This window comes from Ambystoma mexicanum, chromosome 2p (genome assembly GCF_040938575.1).
Source record: "Ambystoma mexicanum isolate Mex_15411 chromosome 2p, UKY_AmexF1_1, whole genome shotgun sequence".
Lineage (NCBI taxonomy): Eukaryota > Metazoa > Chordata > Amphibia > Caudata > Ambystomatidae > Ambystoma > Ambystoma mexicanum.
The window spans coordinates 346140700-346160186 of NC_090923.1; the positions used below are offsets into that span (position 1 = coordinate 346140700).

The 19487-nt window shown below is 47.1% G+C and overlaps 1 protein-coding gene across 1 annotated transcript in view; it reads right to left on the bottom strand.

The window, feature by feature from the left end:
* ARF4 (ARF GTPase 4) overlaps positions 1–16708 on the bottom strand; it is a 144810-nt gene extending 128102 nt beyond the window's left edge. Inside the window, exon 1 of the mRNA XM_069643680.1 lies at positions 16423–16708. Within this exon, the coding sequence (XP_069499781.1) occupies positions 16423–16489 (67 nt within the window). The 5' untranslated portion in view covers positions 16490–16708. The remainder of the gene's footprint in view (positions 1–16422) is intronic.
* Positions 16709–19487: the final 2779 nt, after the last annotated feature.

The window sequence follows — 19487 nt, forward strand, 5'->3', positions numbered from 1 at the left end:
GCAATATTCTCCACCTAATTTCATGACGTTACTGGGCAGCATAGCCAAACGCGCCCAGTCATCACCCACGTCTTTAACGTCAGTTGACGCAGAACCCGGAAAATCAGCAATCCCATCCTCTCACAGCACAGCGTGTCCCAAATCTGAATAGAAAACACTATTTTGAAAAGAAAAATTAATCTTCTGCAATTTATAATGTTCTTTTATTTCACAATAACCGCTCGGAGAACATCCGCAGATTTCAATGTAACACCAATTTTTGAATGTCCTTGGGTTACAGAATCAAACTTTATCATGAGGCACACATTGTTCCTTTCGGGAGAAGATGCGCATTTGACGCACCTTGATTCGCAAGGCTTCGGAATCAGCTTCTTGCTAGACCACCGTAAACAATGACAGGTTGCTCCTTGTAGCTGGTATCGCCAAAGGGCACATCGGTCCCAGGTGATCGTCCTACATCAGCGTAATCGGCATCCATCCCTTTAGGCCTATCTGCCATTGCTGGTTGAAGAAACCATCACTCGGCATCTGGAAACGATGACAGTCGCAGAAAGGAAGAATGTAACTGTATAAAACAGAATAAAAATATATTTCAGTAGCCAATGGGATGTGGAAGCCGACGGAAAAATTCAAACACAGACAACATTATAACAGATTATTAGCAACGAACTTGCGGTTGGTCGAAGCTGGGGGAACCCAGACACGTACTCCATGCTCACTGTGCTCAGAGAAGCACAGCTCCACCTCACTGATGAGGCACAACAAGGTTGAAACACGTGTATGGTGTTGCTGTAGGTACTCTAGTTGAGAGGGGGAATTGCCATAGCATTTTGGTACTGGACTGCCCATGTGCCCGGGATAAAGACAATTATGCAAATCGATATTTCCCATCTATGAAAGGTACATTGAGCTAAAGGCGATGGCTGCGGAAACTCCAAGTGTCAAATAACACAACAGGTTATCATGCCATGTTCTTTATAGAGAGGGGCACCTGCTACCCGATAATACAACGTTGATAGCACACACTGATATACCATGGGACGAAGTGGTTTAGATATCACTAGCCTGCATTGAGGTTTGTGTGCCCTCACAATATGCCCCAACAAACAACCCATAATGTAAGTAAGCAATACCAGTCAGAAAATGAAACTTAATCGCTTGTCTATATATAAACTCGTCAGTCAAACTTACATGATATTTGGTGTTTCTATTCTCTCTGCGTAACGCAGAATGTCCGCTCAGAGAAATGGTTTGCATATAATGAAAATAAATGTTCCAATGTCAAGTTTCAAAATAGTGAAACTTCGGGTTTTCCACAACTTCCACCCTTCAATCCATAGCGAATCCTCCCTTTCTTCCAAGGGAAAACTATTGAACCTTGTTTTGAGCATGTATGCCTAGTAATTTTCATTTTTTGTGAAGGAAAGCCACAATTCAAAAAACATACTGAAGATGCGTTGGTGTGAACTCCCCACAAGCTACATCAAACAAAGTGACCTTCACTTCATGGGAGCGATTAACCTGCCGGCCGACCAACTTGGCATTTGAAATATGTTCGAAAAATAAACTACTTGTTTGCGGACATCCACCAATGCTGTGGTCTGAGTCAATTTAGGTCTCTTGAAAGAGTTTTATCAAACATGATCTTCTCAAGAGCTTTGTGTGAAGGTGAAGATGGAACCAACCACTACTTCTTGCGTTGCTGCTCCTCGGATAAAGGTCCATGTGCACATTGGTGAAAATGTTGGTTCTGTCCATAAGTGAATGTGCATTAATGAGCGCCATTTTTCAAGTAGAATTTCCACAGACCCATCACATGTTTTGGATCTCCACCAAAGAGGGTTGCTGAAAGACAGACCACTGTAAAATATTTTCCGAACCCTTCTTTTTACCAGCCGCAGTATTTTTTTTTTTTTTTTTATTGACTGATTAGGCAATGTGCCATACATCAAATTGATGACGAATGTTTGGAAACTGCTCTCGCATGGCCTTGGCTATTGAAACATGTGCGTCAGTGGCTATGAGGTCTATTTGCATTCCCCTTGATTGAAGATGTTCCAGGGATTTTATGAAACCACGTTGCTCCATGACCACAGAGGATTTACATTGTGACACCTGCACAATCTCTGAACTCACAATTTTTTTTTGTTTCCATGTCTTGATATGTGCAGCACTTTGCTGAAAATCCATCGCTGTCACACTGTCGGTCGCCAGCTAGCCTGAACAGTTTGCCTGAGAATGTGCTTTCAATTGACATTTGTTCAATTTTCCAGGCTTGACTAATAGTAGGGAATACGAATTATCTTTGATATTTGTCGTACTGCGTTTTATCAAGGAACTGAACTCCCACAAATTGACAGAAAATGGACAACCTACTAAAAGTCAAGCCACTAAAAAGTAAAAGCTGCTGAACACAGATTTCCAGCTGGCACTTTGGCCAGAATCGGTTGAGCGGACCATGAAAACTTATCATGGAGGTTGACACAGCTGGCTTGGATTTTCCGGTTAGTGCCTTGTAATACACAAGACACATGCACCAATGGCTGCCCGCATATTCCCCCCCCCCCCAATGTATGGACACATTTCAGCATCAGTATAATTTCTACCAGGCAGCGGTCGAATACAATGTATTTCTGCTCCTTTATTACCCAATCGTCCAGCATGATTGTGGTTTGTGACTCAACTGTGGTGGACAAATCGGCCAAACTAGACCAACTGTAGTCGAAATCTTTGGCAAGTTCCTCGGTCAATTGCATAGAAATTTAGTCTGATAGTTCCGCTGGTGTTATTAGCACACGAATTGGGGAAACTATCAACATCAACTGTTTATTGGGTAAACATTTTTTTGAGGCTTTATATGACGTGGTCTGTTAGGGATTCCAAAGCATCTTCATTATATTCAGTTTCATCTTATAGAGTTCTCACATTGTAGCAATGGTCCAAGTATACTTTGCTGGCAGGGGGGCGCTGTTGAGCAGCCGACAAGATGGCCACCTAGCTACGGAGCTCCGAGACCCACAGATCTACATCGGCGGAATCCGCACATCTCCAACCCAGATAACCGCACCAGATAACTCCCCTAGCTGCGGGGCACATACTGTGAAGAATCCGCTGCCTGGGACTCCGGTGCTGCCGAGATATGACCGACTGCACCGGCCGGCTCTGTGCGGCCGTTGGGCCCGCCTCCTGGTGCCTCGGAGAGCGGGGCACTGTGGCATCTGTGTGTGCTGCCGCCGGGCGCTGAGATCCATGGAGGGGCCCTCCTGGCGTGCCGCCGCCGTGGGGCGGAGACCGCGCTGCCTCCCTGGGACAGCGACGGGTGCTTCTTCTGGTCTGCAGCTGCGAGGCCCGCCAATCACAGGCAGAGGTGGTGAGTGCCTGGGGGGGGGGGGGGCGAGTTGCGCGCTGCCAACCATCCGCTGCCTTGCTGGAGCTCCCGCGGGCCCGGCTTCATCGCTGAGGCAGCTGCGGCTCGCTCCCGTCTCCCCCCTCCACCTCGACATCACCTGCTGTTCCCCCTATGGGCGCGCTGGCGGTCTGCGACGTACCGCGCCTGTACCCGGATCTTCGGGCGGGGCAATTGCCCTTCTCTGGGTCTGCTCACTGGCCGCATGAAAGTCTCCCCAGCCCTTCCTCACTTGTGGGTTGGGAGCACCATTTGAACAATCCAAGGGTGGTGCAGCTGACACTTGCAGGCTACTCCTCACGGCGTGCGACTCCTTTAATCGACCTACGGGACATATGCAACCAGGGAGCTGAAACAGCACTATAAACTACGAGGGGGGAGGGCACCCTTCACTATTGGTGCCTACAACTGGTAGCAAGAATGACACTACGCCCAGGAGGGCCCCACATTCAGCCCATTCATTGAACTTACTCAAGTGAGCCTCAACACCACCAAACAGTTCTGGCTACTCTGGAGACCATCGAACCTCTCTCCAGCTATCTTCGCCGACTGTCCTTGCGGCGGTCACGGTGCTCCTGCTAACCCCACTTTCATACTCCCCCCCCCCCCCCAGGCCAACCCCTCGGCACTGTGCACACACTGCTACTGGCCACCCCTGCGCTGGCCTTAGTCTACGGGTTGAGGCAATACCCGCATTATTATGCGCTAAAGCTACACGCCAAAACTACTGGTCAGCTGCCGCTCCCACTACTGCACTCCTGTACCGAGTTCACTACCAACCTGCCCATCTGAGACAGCAGAGCACGAGGAGCGAACAAGGTCAGACCAGGCGTCCTCATACATGGTGCAAGAAGACGGCGATGCCCTGCCGGATCCACCTCTGCCCGACTTAACTGTAATGATGGAGTCTATGGCCAAAAACTGCAGCCTTCCATAAAAAAACTGGACGATGTAAACGCTAACGTAGCCTCCCTCAGAGCCAAACTGGACCAACAGGGTGCAGAAATCACAGAGGCAGAGCAAAGAATAGACGCCAACGAGGATAATGTTCACACCTTAAAGGGCACCATCACAGAGCTCGTCCGAGATATGAAACAGGTCAAAGCCAAGTGTGATGACCTCGAATCGAGGTCTTGGAGAAACAATATACGCATAGCAGGGGTTCCCGAAACGGCTCTAAAGGGTCGCATGGAACTAGCGGTCGAACTCCTCCTCAAGGACCTACTTGGCAACCCAGAGCCATCGTCATTCTTCACCGTGGAAAGAGCACATCGCTCCCTGGCACCCCGACCCAAACCTGGGGACTTTCCCAGACCAATAATTGCAAAACTACTAAGCTACAAAGACAGAGACCATATACTCTGCTTGGCCAGAGAGAAAGGGGAATGAAGGCTGGACTCAAACAATTAGAATTTTCCCTGACTTTTCTGTGGGAGTGCAGATGGAACGTCGTCAATTTGGAGGAGTCAAAAAGATGCTTAGAGAGGAAAATAGAGTAAGCGATGCTCTTCCTGGCTCGCCTTAAGTTTACCCATCGTAACAAGATATACTTGTTTACTGTTCCAGACGAGGCAGTTAAATTTATCGAGGCGCAAATCCCGTTAGCGGACCAATGAATGATGACTGAAACCTAAGGCTGCATGACCTTAATATGGACTTTATCAGCTATGCCTCTTCCAACTGGTCTCGAACCTCGTCACCTCAGCATATCAGTTGGGGACCAGACCACTCCAACAATGGCTTGGTTCTCACGACCTAAGTACATACTTGCCTTCCTTGTAACCCTATGTTTCATCAGCTATGTAAAATATTTATGATGTACCATCATAACATGTGTTAACAAATGTGGGTCGGCGGCAGCCCCCACTGCAGCTGCAATGCCTTCTGAGGCGAAGTGTTTATGGTTGAGCCCCCGTTGGGCTGTTAGTCAAGCATTGCCAAATTGGGAACGGCACGCGGTTGGTTATATTGGGGGGAGGGTATTATCACACTGCTAGTTCCTTCTGGGCGGTGAGGGTGGGGGGCGAAAAAGTTGTGGGAAGTTATAAGAAAATCGGCAAGAAAGTGAGGACTAGGTTCGAAGTGAGGCGCAACAACGCCACAGCTGCACATCTTTTGGTAAACAGACACCGATTCTTAAGCTCTTACAGTTGGGATGTTCCATAAAATGTCAACATGGCTATTAAAGTGATGACATGGAATATCCGGGGATTGACAAATTTTACAAAGTCCTGTAGGATCATAGCATATGCACAAAGACACGGGATTAAGGTACTCCTGCTGCAGGAGAGACACGCTCAGAAACTCCTAGCATCCAATCTTGCACTATCCTGGGGCCCAATAGATTTTATACCAATTCTCCACTCAATCCAGAGGAGTCCTAATACTCGTTCACAAATCGGTGAAGTTTAAACTCCATGCATCCCACATCGACACGGAGGGCAGATCAGCCTGGCGCTTTAAGTCGGAGGCCTTGTCTGACAGTCTTCAAAGCTGAGATATTATCAGACAAACACCTTTTTCGAAACCAATAACACGCAAGACACACCTGAGGGGACCCGCTGGGAAGCATTTAAAGTTTACATCAGAGGGATGTGTATCTCGAGGGAGGCTGGGGTTCTTAAAGCCATAAGGCAAGCCCTACACTGCTCCGAAACTAAGCTCAAAATCCTAGAACAACAACATGCTTCCGCCCCAACCCCGGCCACCCTCGCAAAAATTAGAACAGAACTAGAAATGTTTGAATCCCACACCCTGAGCGAGGTGCGTTATTTTGCTCACCCCGTGGCGGGCCGACGGTACGGCGAGGGCGACAGACCTGGCAGAACCCTGGCTAAACTGTTACGTGCAGAGGGTGGCAGATCCCAGATAGATAGTATTCTAGACGAACAAGGCAAACGACATTGGTCCGACCAGGCCATAATTGACATCTTCGCTGGCTTCTATGCCAGGTTCTATGGCCCCCAACCAGAACACAACACTCAAGATCTAGACGACGTGTTAGAACGCATCCCTATGACCCTCATCTCCCAGGGAACAACTTGACATCCCGTTCACCCTGGAGGAGATAGTCCAGGTAATCTCTGACCTCCCAAAAGATAAGGCTCTGGGTCCCGATGGGCTCACTTCTGAGTTCTACCGTGAACACATCGCTATCCTAGCCCCCATATTGCACAGGGTCTGGCCCAAATCCCTTCGATTGGCCACTCTCCCCCGCTTCTTTAAGGGAAGCCCTAATCACCGTTCTCCCAAAACCAGGGAAACCCCCAGATGAATGTGCATCCTATAGGCCCCTATCAACACAGACTTGAACATTTTTGCCAAAATAATTGCGAATAGATTCCTCCCATTTATGCCCCATCTGATCCATGAAGACCAAAGTGGATTTGTTCCAGGCCGCTTCACTGCTCTCAACATCCGCCTATTATTCAATATAATGTCCAGAATTGACCCAAAGGCGGACACAGTGGCGGTCACACTAGACGCCCAGAAGGCATTTGACATGGTTTCCTGGAAATACCTACGGGTCGTACTGGAAAACATGGGAATAGGTCCGAACATACTTTCCTACATAAAATTGTTATACACTAACCCAAGGGCCAAGGTGCTTGTTAACTCCATCGTCTACCCCCCTTTGTGTTACACAGGGGCACCCGTCAGGGATGTCCATTCTCCCCCATCGAACCCATGGCAGATCACGTTAGGGACAGACATACTTGCAAGAGTATTCGCCTACAGGACACGCCGGAAATTATCTCATTGTATGCCGATGACGTACTCCTATATATCAGTGACCCCTCCACACATCTTGACCCGATTTTCCAAGACATAACCAAAATAGGAACGTACTCTGGCTTTACCATCAATTATTCTAAATCCAAGATATTCCCCCTCACTGCGGCAACCCAGCCGGCAACATGTTAATTTCCCCTACGATGGTCCACGGAGGCATCAGGTACTTAGGGGTACAAGTTTCACTGACCAAAGCCTCCTTACTGGCTGATAATTACGAGGCAACGGCACAGCACATTGAATCTAAGCTGCTCAAATGGCGCAACCTCCCTCTGTCTCTGGCGGGCAGACTGTCACTAGTTAAAATGATTGCGGTCCCTAAGCTCCTTTACATCTTTGCTAATGTTTCAGTCTGCCCCGGGAAGCAATATTTTAAAGAGACTCCACGCTGCGTGTGCCTAGTTCCTCTGGCATTCTCTGGCAGTCCGCAAAAAGTGGCTATACATGACCCCTCCCTACGATAAAGAGGCTTTCTCAGCCCCAGATCTAACCCTGTATTGTATTGCGGCACAGGCCTATCACGCCACACATTGGTATGCACACCTGAACCCACCTCCACACGTCAAATTGGAGGAACTGGCGGGGGACGGGACTAACATTATGACCCTGTTACACCATACGTTCCAGACCGAAGCACCTGCAGACCCCGTGGCCACTACGATTAGAGCATGGAATATGATTTTGAACCCGGCACAACGGCATCGCCCATACTATAAATGGCTACCCTTACGTCAATTCCCAGGTCTCTCCCCCACACACGATCATCATTTCATCCAACACTGGGAAGCCCTGGGATACTGAGCACTTGCAGATCTATACCCAGATGGTAAATTCATCACCCCCCAAACATGGAGACCCGGGCACTCTAACTCAGCGCTTGAGCTACAACAATACTTTAGGCTAAGGGTGGCGGCCCGGGCAATATGGCCGTCGTACACAGACGAGCCCCCAGATTCGCCCGAACTCCAATACATAGCAAACTCCACAGGTGGTAGGGGTATAGTGTCTTCCCTGTATAAAATGCAGCTAACAAAGCGAGAGAACACGTCCCTCAAACTATGGGAAGCCTGGGCCAGAGAGCTGGGAATGGAAATCACTAATGGCATGTGGTATAACATATGTGCGCACACGCGCAAAGTCTCCCTAAGTGCTAGATTCCGCTGCATACAATATAAACTACTCAATAGACTTTATTACACACCGCTCAGAGTAGCGAACTTCACACGCTCCCCTACCCACAAGTGCCCGAAATGCAACTCTGAAGAGGCAGATTATATGCACATGTTTTGGTCCTGTCCTGCGGTGAGGGCGTTCTGGCTGGAAGTAACGAGAGCGCTCACAGAGATAATTGTGTCCCCGGTAGACCTCGACTCGCTGGCCCTGTTTGGAATATGGTCTGGAGAAAATGCTAAAAAAAATGTCTACATTCTTAAATGTATGTGCTATTGTTGCTAAAAGATGTATCTTGCAAGGTTGGAAACGCCGCTCTCCCCCCACCTTTGGAATGTGGTTGAAGGCCCTCACTTGGGTACAAACCTTGGAGGAGTATATCGGATCCTTGCCCACGCCACCTCGTCCAAAGAGTGTGTGGACGGAATTCTGCACCTATCTGAACAATAAAGATGAGGTTGAGTGGGGGCCCAGCTTACCCGCCGGACACACTGCCATAAATACTAGACATCTTGCCTCCTCTCGAGTTGTCAATACCCCCCCACTCTGAAGCCGTCTCAAAATGCATGATATAATTCCCAAATGTGCTGTTGTGATTTCTGTGCATCTCTGCGCAAAATGTGCTATTCCTGTCTTAACTTTCTGCCAATAAACAAAAGGTTAAAAAAAGAATACTTTGCTGGCTTCACCGGTCACATTGCATTCAGTTTTAGGCCATTGGGCATAAGCCTCACGGGTCTGCCTATTTAATGGACCACGCGGTTCCTCAAACAGTAGTTGCTCCATAGTGATATCTGTTCTGTTGTTGTCTGTCTTTATACCTCTTTTCATTCTGGGCCTCTAGGAGAGAGATGGGTTGTAAAAACATGTTCAATGTATAGCACACATACAGTAATCGAATCCAGTCATTGCATCGAATACAAAGCATTGAATGCCAAAAGCATCGGGAAAAAAAGCATCGAAATAAAAGCATCAAATGCATTTTTTTTCCAAAAGTAAAGGTTTTATTTTAATTGTAATGGGTTTTAAGGGGTAAATAAAACAGGTTGGGGGACCCCCCATAAAAAAATGAAAATAAATGCATTTGATGCCTTTTTCGTTAATTTTCTTTAAGATGCCAAGGCATTCAATGCTTGCCATTCATTGCAATCACTATAAACCATGTTGAAGAAAACACCAGCCCAAAACATTTCTAGAAAACAAAATTTGCTAGTGACGCTTGTTTTCTTGATTTTCTGTGAAACCGTGGTCTTCTCTGTAACGACTGCACCAGCATGCTGATCCACCACCTCTGATCCATGTGCCTGCTCTTCTAATTCCACACCATGTGTACATTCCTTGAATAGAATATTCATTTAAAAAATGGAAATTAAAATCTTTCATCGCACACATCGATTACACACATACACTCGCCAACGGTGCACATCATTTAGTCAAAATACACATTCCGAATTTCACCCGATTGATGGCACGTGTACTTGATCAGAGATCACTGTCCAAAACATATTGATTGTAATGTTGCCCTCAACCATTTTGGAATGTATTCTGCATTAGGGAGGAAGTGTAACGTTGGAACTGAATGAGAAAAGTTTGAAGCACTGCACGTTTATATGCATGTCACTATCTAGTATCTTATGTAGGATTTAATGTCTTTCATTCAATGTAACTTAGTACGCATACCTCATACTCTGGACCAGCTGCAAAAGATGATCTAATTGTAGTCGAAGTACCAACCTTCCCCCTGTAACAGTACTTGTTTTAGTACGGATGAAAACAGCAAAATGGAACAGAGACAATGGAATGCAGACAATGGTACATTTAAAGAGAAACCCATAAATGAAACCTAGTGTAAACAACCGACAACCTTTTCATATTATTGGAAATTCCAAGCATAATACGTTCTCGTAAAGGAAAAGTGAAATAAGATTACCCGATAATTGCTTGAAGTTGTAGTTGACTCATGAATCTAGTTTTTTATTGAATTTTGGTTCAATAAATGCTGTAGCCCTACCGCAGTGCTATCCAGCAGGACTGCATCGTCAGCGTAGGCCAGCCAGTGCACTTTACTCCCGTTAATCACCATACTGGCCAACGCTGCTGCTTGGAGATATTCCCCTGCATCCACCAGGTACAAGTTAAAGAAGAGGGGTGCCCCTAGGCAACCCTGTCAGACCCCTCTTTCTACCTTAATGGGCTTGAATAACCACCCCTCAATGTCCAAATGGACTAACTGTGGTGTTCTTGTGCAGCTCCACTAACATCGACAACAACACCTCAGACATGCCCCAGACCCTTAACTTTGACCAAAGGCGATTTCTGTTAACCTTGTCAAATGCTTTTGAGAAATCTACCCAGTCCCCAAAGAGTGGCTGACCTCCCTTAAACCCCGACTTCGCTCCAAATATTTTGTGCCACTCCATTTAATGCCGTGTAAAGTCCCTTTATATAACCTGTTTGCAATTTTGAGAGGATCTTAGTTTCTTTCACTCTGTTTTCAATTTCACCTAGGAGGATTCTCAAAGATTTTACCTTCTATGTCCAAATGGGCGATCGGACGGTAGTGCGCCGGTTCCATCTGAACGACCCCCCTTGAACAACGGTATGATAGTTGCCAATTTCCACGAAATTGGGAATCTTCGGCTCCCCGAGATTTTTGAATAGCCAACACAATAGTTCATCCAGAATGATGGATTACTTCTCAAAACCCAATAGGCTAACCTGTTTGGCCTTGTTGCCTTGGAGGAGGAACCACTCATGACTAAGGTTTGTTCATCGATATTAAGACTCCACGCTGAATTTACAACAGGAAAGTCAATGGTTCGAGTTCTCATTACTAACTTAAACATCTGTTCACCATCATGCTGAAGACGCAATGTTCCTCTGCCCATTGACCAATGCTTATAATCCTCAATTAGGGTTTTTGGCTCTTTTCTTCTCCGCCCCACTTATAGCCAATCTCTACTTTCCTAAGGTTCCGGTTCAATAACTTTTACTGAGTGTAGTTTCTTCATTATAAGAGTGCAGAGGAACCTGTTTTTCCCCCCCTCCCCCCTGCTCTCAGGGGGCATGTAGACCAAGCAAATTTAATAAAGGACTCAGGCCTACAGTTGACTTGAAGGGTAGTCTCTGGGACATCTAGGAGGTATCTGTTTAAGTCCTCCCCTCCCCTTTATACTTGAGTCGTACCCTCCCTTTCCTGTTCACCAGCTGTTTCTGTAGAACTGGACTATCGAGGGACATGTCTGTAAAAAATAACTAACTGAGAATTGTCGCTCCCACCCTTCCTGCTCTATATTCAATGATACATTCACAGGTAAACTGAGAGGAATAGATAGTTATTGAGGCCAAAAAGCCCTGATGTCGGGTTGGAGCAGCTGGAATGTCCCCCGGTAATGACCCACCCGACATTTTTTAATCCCAGCCTGCCATACATTCCACTCACCTTCTCCCTTTCTCAGATATTCTGCCTGATTTCTCGACTGACCCTCTTTTAACAGCGGCGTGCACCGCAAATTTAAATCTCCCCCAAGAATCAAATGAATCCCTCCAAATTCCACTTTTATTCTCTCCAATATTTCAGCCAGGTCATTCAGAAAGTCCTGCAAAGTGTAACAGGCAGGGTTCCAGTAAATATTTATAAAAAATCAACTCAATAGGTGACCTCTGATTTTTGAATGCCCCTTTTGGAATTGCAGACTAATATAGACTCTGCAATTTTAGAATTTTTGAATGCCATCAGAAAAACTTCTGCTGGTCTGCCTTTGGCTTTTTGTGTTGCTGATTGTGAGTAAATCGTGAATCCTTCAATTTCAATAGGATTCACCAACCAGGTCTCCTACAACATAAGGATATCTCTTTTTTGTAGGAGATATTCCTTCATTTTTTTCAAGATGCAAGTATTCGGCCCTGCGTGTTCCAACAGATTAGGATTAAACCTGACTGATTATAGAGGCTGTTAACGGACCCCCAGATCCTGGAGGACCTGGGTTAATATTTCCTGTAATAGTGCCAATGTTTTAGCCTGCATACATTCTCCCCCTTGCTCCAACCCTCTCAAAGGTGTATTCGTCTTCCCTTCCAACCCCAGCTCCTCCTCATTCCCAGTCGGCCACTTTAATGATGGTTGTGTTTTACATCTCGCTTTCCAACAGGGGTGAGCTGAAGGCCGAAAGACCCAACCCCTTCAGCTCTTTCGATGCTAATAACTTCAGGCACTGAGACAGGCATGAATTGAAAAGGAGCGGACATGTTCGTAGTGACTTTGGTATGGTTGAAGTGTGTAGCTTCTGCGAGGAGGCTATGTTTTTTTGCACCCATTTTTGTTTGGAGGAACGCGATTTTGTCTAGCAGTACTTTTTGGATGTCAGAGCACCACTTGGTGTCTTTGATGCAATATTCATCGGGTGTCGCAGGCGTTTCTAGTTCTCGGAGGATAGAGAAAAGTTCTTTAGTACCGGATTTCCCATTACTGATTCTCTGATTTTAAGTATCAGTTTCATTTGGTGGATAGGATTTTTGTAGTTGGTCGACAACAGTGCGAGTTTCTTTGTTAAGAGCTGAGGGGGCGGTGGGTTCCGAGCCCCTTCAGCTACTCTCTTGGTACTCTGCAGGCTTTTTAGACTTATGGTAAACCAAGTGTTGAGCTGGCCCGATTGTGGCTTTCCGCATTTTTTGTGGGGCTACTTTGTCTATGGCCAGAGATGGTTCGGTTGTACAACTACCAGCTTTTCTGAGCTTAGGTTGTTGTAGTTCTGCGAGCTAGTGATGGGGTTGAGTAGCAGAAGCATCTTATCCACTGTAATCTTTTTATTTCTGGTTAGTGGGGCCATGCTGTGGCTGGAGATTGATGTGGGTGGGTCCTGAATGGTGAAGATAATCACGTGGTGGTCTGACCAGGCACATGGTGTGTTAGAGAGGACATTAATGTCACAGTTGAGGTATGCAATCCAATTGAGAGCTCTCCCTTTAATGTGTGTGGGGCTAGTGATGCGGTTCAGGAAGCCAAGTTCTGTAATGGTATTTGCTAGCACCAATGCATTGATGTTATATGGGTCATTCAGGCCCAGGTTGAAATTACATAGGATGATTTTTTTTACCCTTGTTTGACATTATTGGTAAGAAGTAATGTGATCTCTTCATCTAGTGCCGTTACTGGACCAGGTGGACAGTAAAGGATGTGTACGGTCAATGTGGTTTTGGCAGAAAGGGGTATTTTTACTGAGAGGGGATCCCCTGAAGAGAAGGATAGGGGGGTGGATGCATCTCGAAAGCCCAGTTGTTTTTTGGCGTTAAGTGCTACACCCCCTTTGGTAGTTTCCCTGTCTGTCCTTAAGATCATATAGTTGTCAGGAATGGCTAGTGAGATTGGGCCCAAATACATCATGAAACCAGGTTTCTGAAACTGCTAGGAGATCTAGATTGTTGGTCAGCAATGTCCAGAGTATGGGCATGGAGAGATCTCGCATTGATGAGTGCACACTTGAGGGGCTGGCGCTTAGGTTGTAATGTTTCCAATTTAGTGTAAGCCGCAGCTGGTTTGTGAGGAGTAGTGCTGGGCTGTTTGTGCTGCTGCATGCCTGTGCAGCCTTTACCTTTAGAAGCTTTGTGTATGGATGACTTGTGTGCATCCCATGGGGTTTGTTGTGAGGGGAACTGTTCAAGTGGGAGTGCAGGGTCATAGTTCCTCTGGATCCGAGTCTGAGGTTCCTTATGCCAAGTGGGCAAGGGATAGTTGGAGTAGGCCGGGATGCAAGTTTCGTTATCCATTCGATAGGGGAAAGGGTAGCGCTGCTAGTTGAAATTGTTTCTGGAGTGCAACAGAGTTTTAAGGCTGTAGAAATAGAGCTGAGATGGCAGTGGGTGGTGCTGTCTTCAAGGGTTGGAGGAGCAATGTGGTCATACACAAGGTGGATGCGGTATGTCCAGGCTTATCCGGGGCAGGGGTATTCATGATGAATCTAGGGAGGGTCGGGGAGGTGGATTCGCCTAGTTAGGGGGCCAGCTTGCAGGGAATGATGGTCCAGTACCCAGGCAGCTGTGCCCAAGGAGGCAAGTGAGTCATGGTGGTGAGCACGACAGCGGTGCGTCAGACTAAGGCAAGTTAGTAAGTGTACAGGTGAGTGATGGGTTCTAGGGACAAGAGGAATGTGGTATGGCTTGCGTAATTGAGCACGAGGTGCTACAAAGAAAAATACAGATACATGTCATTTGCTGAGAGCTACAACAATAGACTGAGTGTGGATACCCGCCGCTTAGCGTTGGGTATGTCAGGCAAAGCCAAAAGAAAACAATAGAACATCAAGAGCATAGGTGGAAATAGGATGGTATCTAATGAGACTAGGCAAATGCACTAAGCAGCTATGGGTGAGGTTATATGGATATTCCTTGCTATGTGCAGGCATTTTGTGGACGTAACAAGTAAAGTTAGCAACAGGTGGCGGAAAGGACATAATCTAAGCAACATTTAGCAGATATATAATACACATTGTGATGCATAGCTAGCAGGGCTCGGGCTTCTTACCATACATATTGAGTGCCCTCAGAGTACAGCAACTGTGATAGACTCTGGACAGGCCGGCGTGCATAGGAGGAGGGAAGTCAATGTCTATAGTCATTGTTTTAATATGCAATATATAAGGATCCCCTTTTTGGGGTGGTTACAATCTACATGTGTTAGTATTATTTGCGCCAGTGTATCTGCGTTCCTGTTGGTTTAATCTTTCTTTAAATTTAAGGTGGTGGGGGCTAGGAAGTTGTTGTAAATGTTCAAAGTTCGTAAATGTGTTTAAGGGGGCGGGTAGGAAGTTGGATGTTCTGGGGTCGTTATTATAAAATGCCAATAAAGAGTGTTTAAAAAAAATGTAAGGTGGTGGGGCTGAAGAAAGCCCGTCTTGTGCTGCATTTTGCCAAGGGTCACACGAATGACAGCGACACCTATGTAAAGAATTCAGGTAAGCCACAACAGCGGCGGTGTAACCATCTCCTGCATATCACACAGGTTGCTTAAAAAAGGGTTCATCACATGTTTTCCGGGGTGCTGTAACGCTGCTTTAGTGCTTAAGCGCACCTAGCGCTTCTCACATGCGCCTAGCCACGCGTAGAGCACAATATGCAGCAAATGAGAAAATGCTTACACGTAATTACTATCCTTATGGACTTACCTTTTCATAATGTTATAATAGACTGCTTGTATCAATGAAGCAGTCCTTCCACCCTCTACACCTGGCCTGTTGGGAGGGTTAGTGTAGACTATTAGTGCTAATAAGGCGGAGGGTGATACAATTCCGTCTTTAATTTGAAAACGCGTTGGGTGCCATAGTCAAAATGGAGGTATAGAATATGGAGGAGGAAAAAAATAATTAAAAAAAACACACAGGAGGACAGACATCAAGGATCCTGGCTTACAATACCACCATTCCCAGATGACCCTCTCAAAATGACCTAAATAGTGGGGTGGGGCTGCTGCACCATGGCCCACGAAATTGAACTTGCCCCCATGTCACAGGTTGACAGTAATCTCCGAGTGAAAATGTATAGTAAAGGACTGCCTAAAGTAAAGTCTCTGGAAAAAGAGCACTACAGCTTTTCTACAATTAATTAGGGTACCAACCAACTTAATAGAACAGCTGTGCCGAATACACCTAGCAAAAGGGTGGTGGCAGCAGGACAAGCGACACCCTCGAGATCATAAAAGGTTTAGGGAAAGCGGCGGACAACCTTCCGGGAGAAAGTAAAGCGGTTCCGTCCCTTTCGTCCGCATAGGCGGCGCAGTAAGGACACGGGCCCGTCCTCTCTACAGCCACGGGGGACAATAGCTAGGGCTGGTGGGAAGCGTCGCAACACATCCAGAAAGAATTGGGCTCAAGGATTTCTAGGGAGTCCGTGTCATTAGCGCCCGCAGAGATGCCCTTCTTCCTCACCCCGAAACCAAAGCGGGTACCGCAATTACTCTGGGTACGCGGCTGTGTGGTAGGCAGTGTTTTCGCACCGCTCTACCAACACATCTGCTCCCTAAGGCCAACGGAAAACCAGTAGGACATCTGCTAACAGCTCACCCATCAGGATCCGCATCTGCCGCTTGCCAAAAAGCCGGGAGAAGATGGAAGAGATTGTAAGACCCATGGCTGTGGTGCTCTGGTCGCTGCTCCCGCAGGTGCTTCTACTGCCTCCTCTCACTACGCCTCCAGCGGACAGCGCTTCGTTCCGACTGCCACGTCACGAATCGATCTGTTCGCTGTAACACAACCTCTTCCAACACGACCCAAAAGACGTCACCAGCGCCACATCCCTGCTCCGACCGGAAGGAGAACACTGGGCGGAGCCTTGAAGCTTACGAACAATGAAGAATCCACGGAGTTCTAGAAAAGAACTAGAGAGTCAACATTCGCCGGGAAACTGTGGCAGTCTTGGACGCCATGCTGGCTTTTTACATAGCCATGGAATTACACACTTTCCTAAGAAGGATGCAGAACTTGCAGACCATATGGTCGCCCTTTCTGCTTTCATTAATTCTAAAAGTAAGGCGGGTTATACACGCCAGTTATATTTCATTTAACATATAAGCTATGCGCATTAGCATATTTTCTGGTATGTTTGTGTTTTTTCCTACTAAACCGCCCCCCCCAATGCACTGTTTGCACCTAACTTCCCTGATATCGTTATACAGCCAATAAACATCATTAAACAAAAAAAAATACAATAACCTTCTTTGAACTCAAAAAGAAACAGGCATTGGCAATGCCAATCGTTTTGGCGTTTACTGTTCTTTGCATTTATAGTACAGCTCTCAACTCATCTGCTTTTGGCCAGTGTCACCTGCCTTGCAAGCGGTTGAAACACACCACAAGTCCCTCATACGGCCATTCACTTCTATGGGCTCTCACCCGCCAAAAAGAAAATCAGTGTTTTCACCCGCCTTGTTGACACAAAAGGTTGGGAGCTATGTTTATAGGCACCAGGGTGCAAGGAGAGTGCACATTTTTAAAGGAGGCTGTGAAAAGGGGTGCAGGTGTGCAGTAGAATGAGATGGGGAATAGAGTAACGGAGGAAGCCGTTGACAGGGGAATAAGTGGATATCTTCAAGAGTGCCAAAAGAGCGACAGCATGTGGAGAGAAAGAGGGACATTGTGTGCTGGGGGAGAGAGAGAGTCACAGTGCATGGGGGAGTGTGAATGACGGCGTGTTCGGGTAAAGAGAGAGGTACCGCGGGGGCGCGAGAGGGTGACAGTATGCACGGGGGGACAGATCGACAGAGCGTGCAGGGAGCGGAAGAGCGTGACAGCACACAGAGAGAGCAGCATGTGGACCGATACACCAAGGCTAACATCGTCCTGCTGAGATATGAGCCCAGGTGGGGGCCTATTTCAACATAATAGTTGGGGTCCATCCTTACTTTGAGAGGAAATCAGTCTGATGCACATACATTATAATGGATACAAAGAAACACAGCTGGAAGTTGATGGGCTGTTACGCTCACCTGGTCTCGGCAGAGGCGCTGGGACACGGTTGCAGCCCTGCCAGGAATTAGGTCACCCCCGTCAGGTCTCTCCCACTGCGAATAAGCTGTGGAATGGCGACAATTGGTGGCATTGCTCCTGCGTGGATATGAGAAAAAGTGAGTGCGCTGGTCGGTGACTGTTGTACCTCTCAAACCCTTCAACCCAAGGTGCGATTTCTGTGGGCACTTACAGGCCCATAAGGCTCACCTGTTTATTATGGATGATGAGCTCTCCTTCCTGCTACTTCGGGCAGGGAGCTTCTTGATGGGATCTAGTTCCTTCACTGATCCCTGGTAAGTAATAGTTCAGTCCAGCTGCGACTATGCTTTCCCCTGATAAGTGTCTCTCAATGTCTCTTGTCTTTTCCCCTTTCTGCTTTCTGCTCTCAATATTGTTAATTCCTGAATAACGTTTTCTCTTCTGTTTTCTTCCCCATAGATGGAGATGCGGCCCAAAAGCAGCTGTGGAGGTGCGGAATGCGGCCGGGAGGAAAATGGATGAAACCGCAATGTCCGACAACATGTGAGTGATGGTTTAATGAAAAACACGAGGTTCGGCGTTAGCGCAACCTTAAACTTAATGTCTGTTAAGTGTCTAACCTTGCCTTCCGTTCTTACTTGTAGGTGCTGCGGTCGCGGGTAGAGCACGTCGTGCTGCGGTGTCAAGATGAAGATTTTAGCGTCCCGGAAGATCTGAAGATGAGCTGCGGCACCAAGATGAAGAATTCAGCGTCCCGGAAGATGGGTTGCAGTATCAAGTTGAAGATTTCAGCGTTCCGGAAGGTTTGAAGGTAAGTTGCTGTGCCAAGATGAAGATGTCAGCGTTCCAGAAGATTTGATGACGCGCAGAGGACAGAGCAGGTTCCCCAGGTGGTAAGTATGGAGACAGGAAGCAGGATTTCCAAAGGTAAGTGTAATCCCAGGCGGTGGTGAGCGTTACACTGCATGGAAGTGCAGAATAACACGAATCGTCTGCCTCTGGGATTGGAGCAGCTTATATAGCTGCGATCGTGGGCACGCCCACTAGGCCTGGCTTGCCTGCCACACCCTGCCACTCCCAGAGAGTCTGCACGTGAAAGGCAACCCAATAGCAGCAGCCCCACCCAAGAGTACACGTGGGGCTGCTGCAGTAAAGGAAGTTCCCATGTCAAATACACTGGGCCATGTTCATAATAAAGGTATTCTGGACCCAAATAAATGATTCCTGCTCATTTATTTTCATGAGCCTGGCACCAAAGGCGCCAGGACTGTGTCCATCCGGGCCCCCTGTGTAAGTGACCCTGTAATGTTTGTGATCTTGGCCCGATGGCCATGACAGCACTGTCCCTCAAGGCCCCTCACAAGGGTAAGCCTCCTCCTGGTCCTGGCTTGGTGGGATTATTGTGATGGAATTGTCTGATTAAACATGGGGCATGGACGTGTTCATTGGGTTCCCATGTTCGGTCTTGAGGTCCGTAACCTTTCCAGTCTATAAGGTAATACAATTTGGACCGAACCACCTTGGAGTCCAGGATGGATTTAACTTCACACTCCGGTTCCCCATCTAGTAATTCAGGCTCTGGTGAAGGACTAATCCGTGTATCCGGTTTCATTGGTTTGAGGAGAGAGACATGAAACACTGGG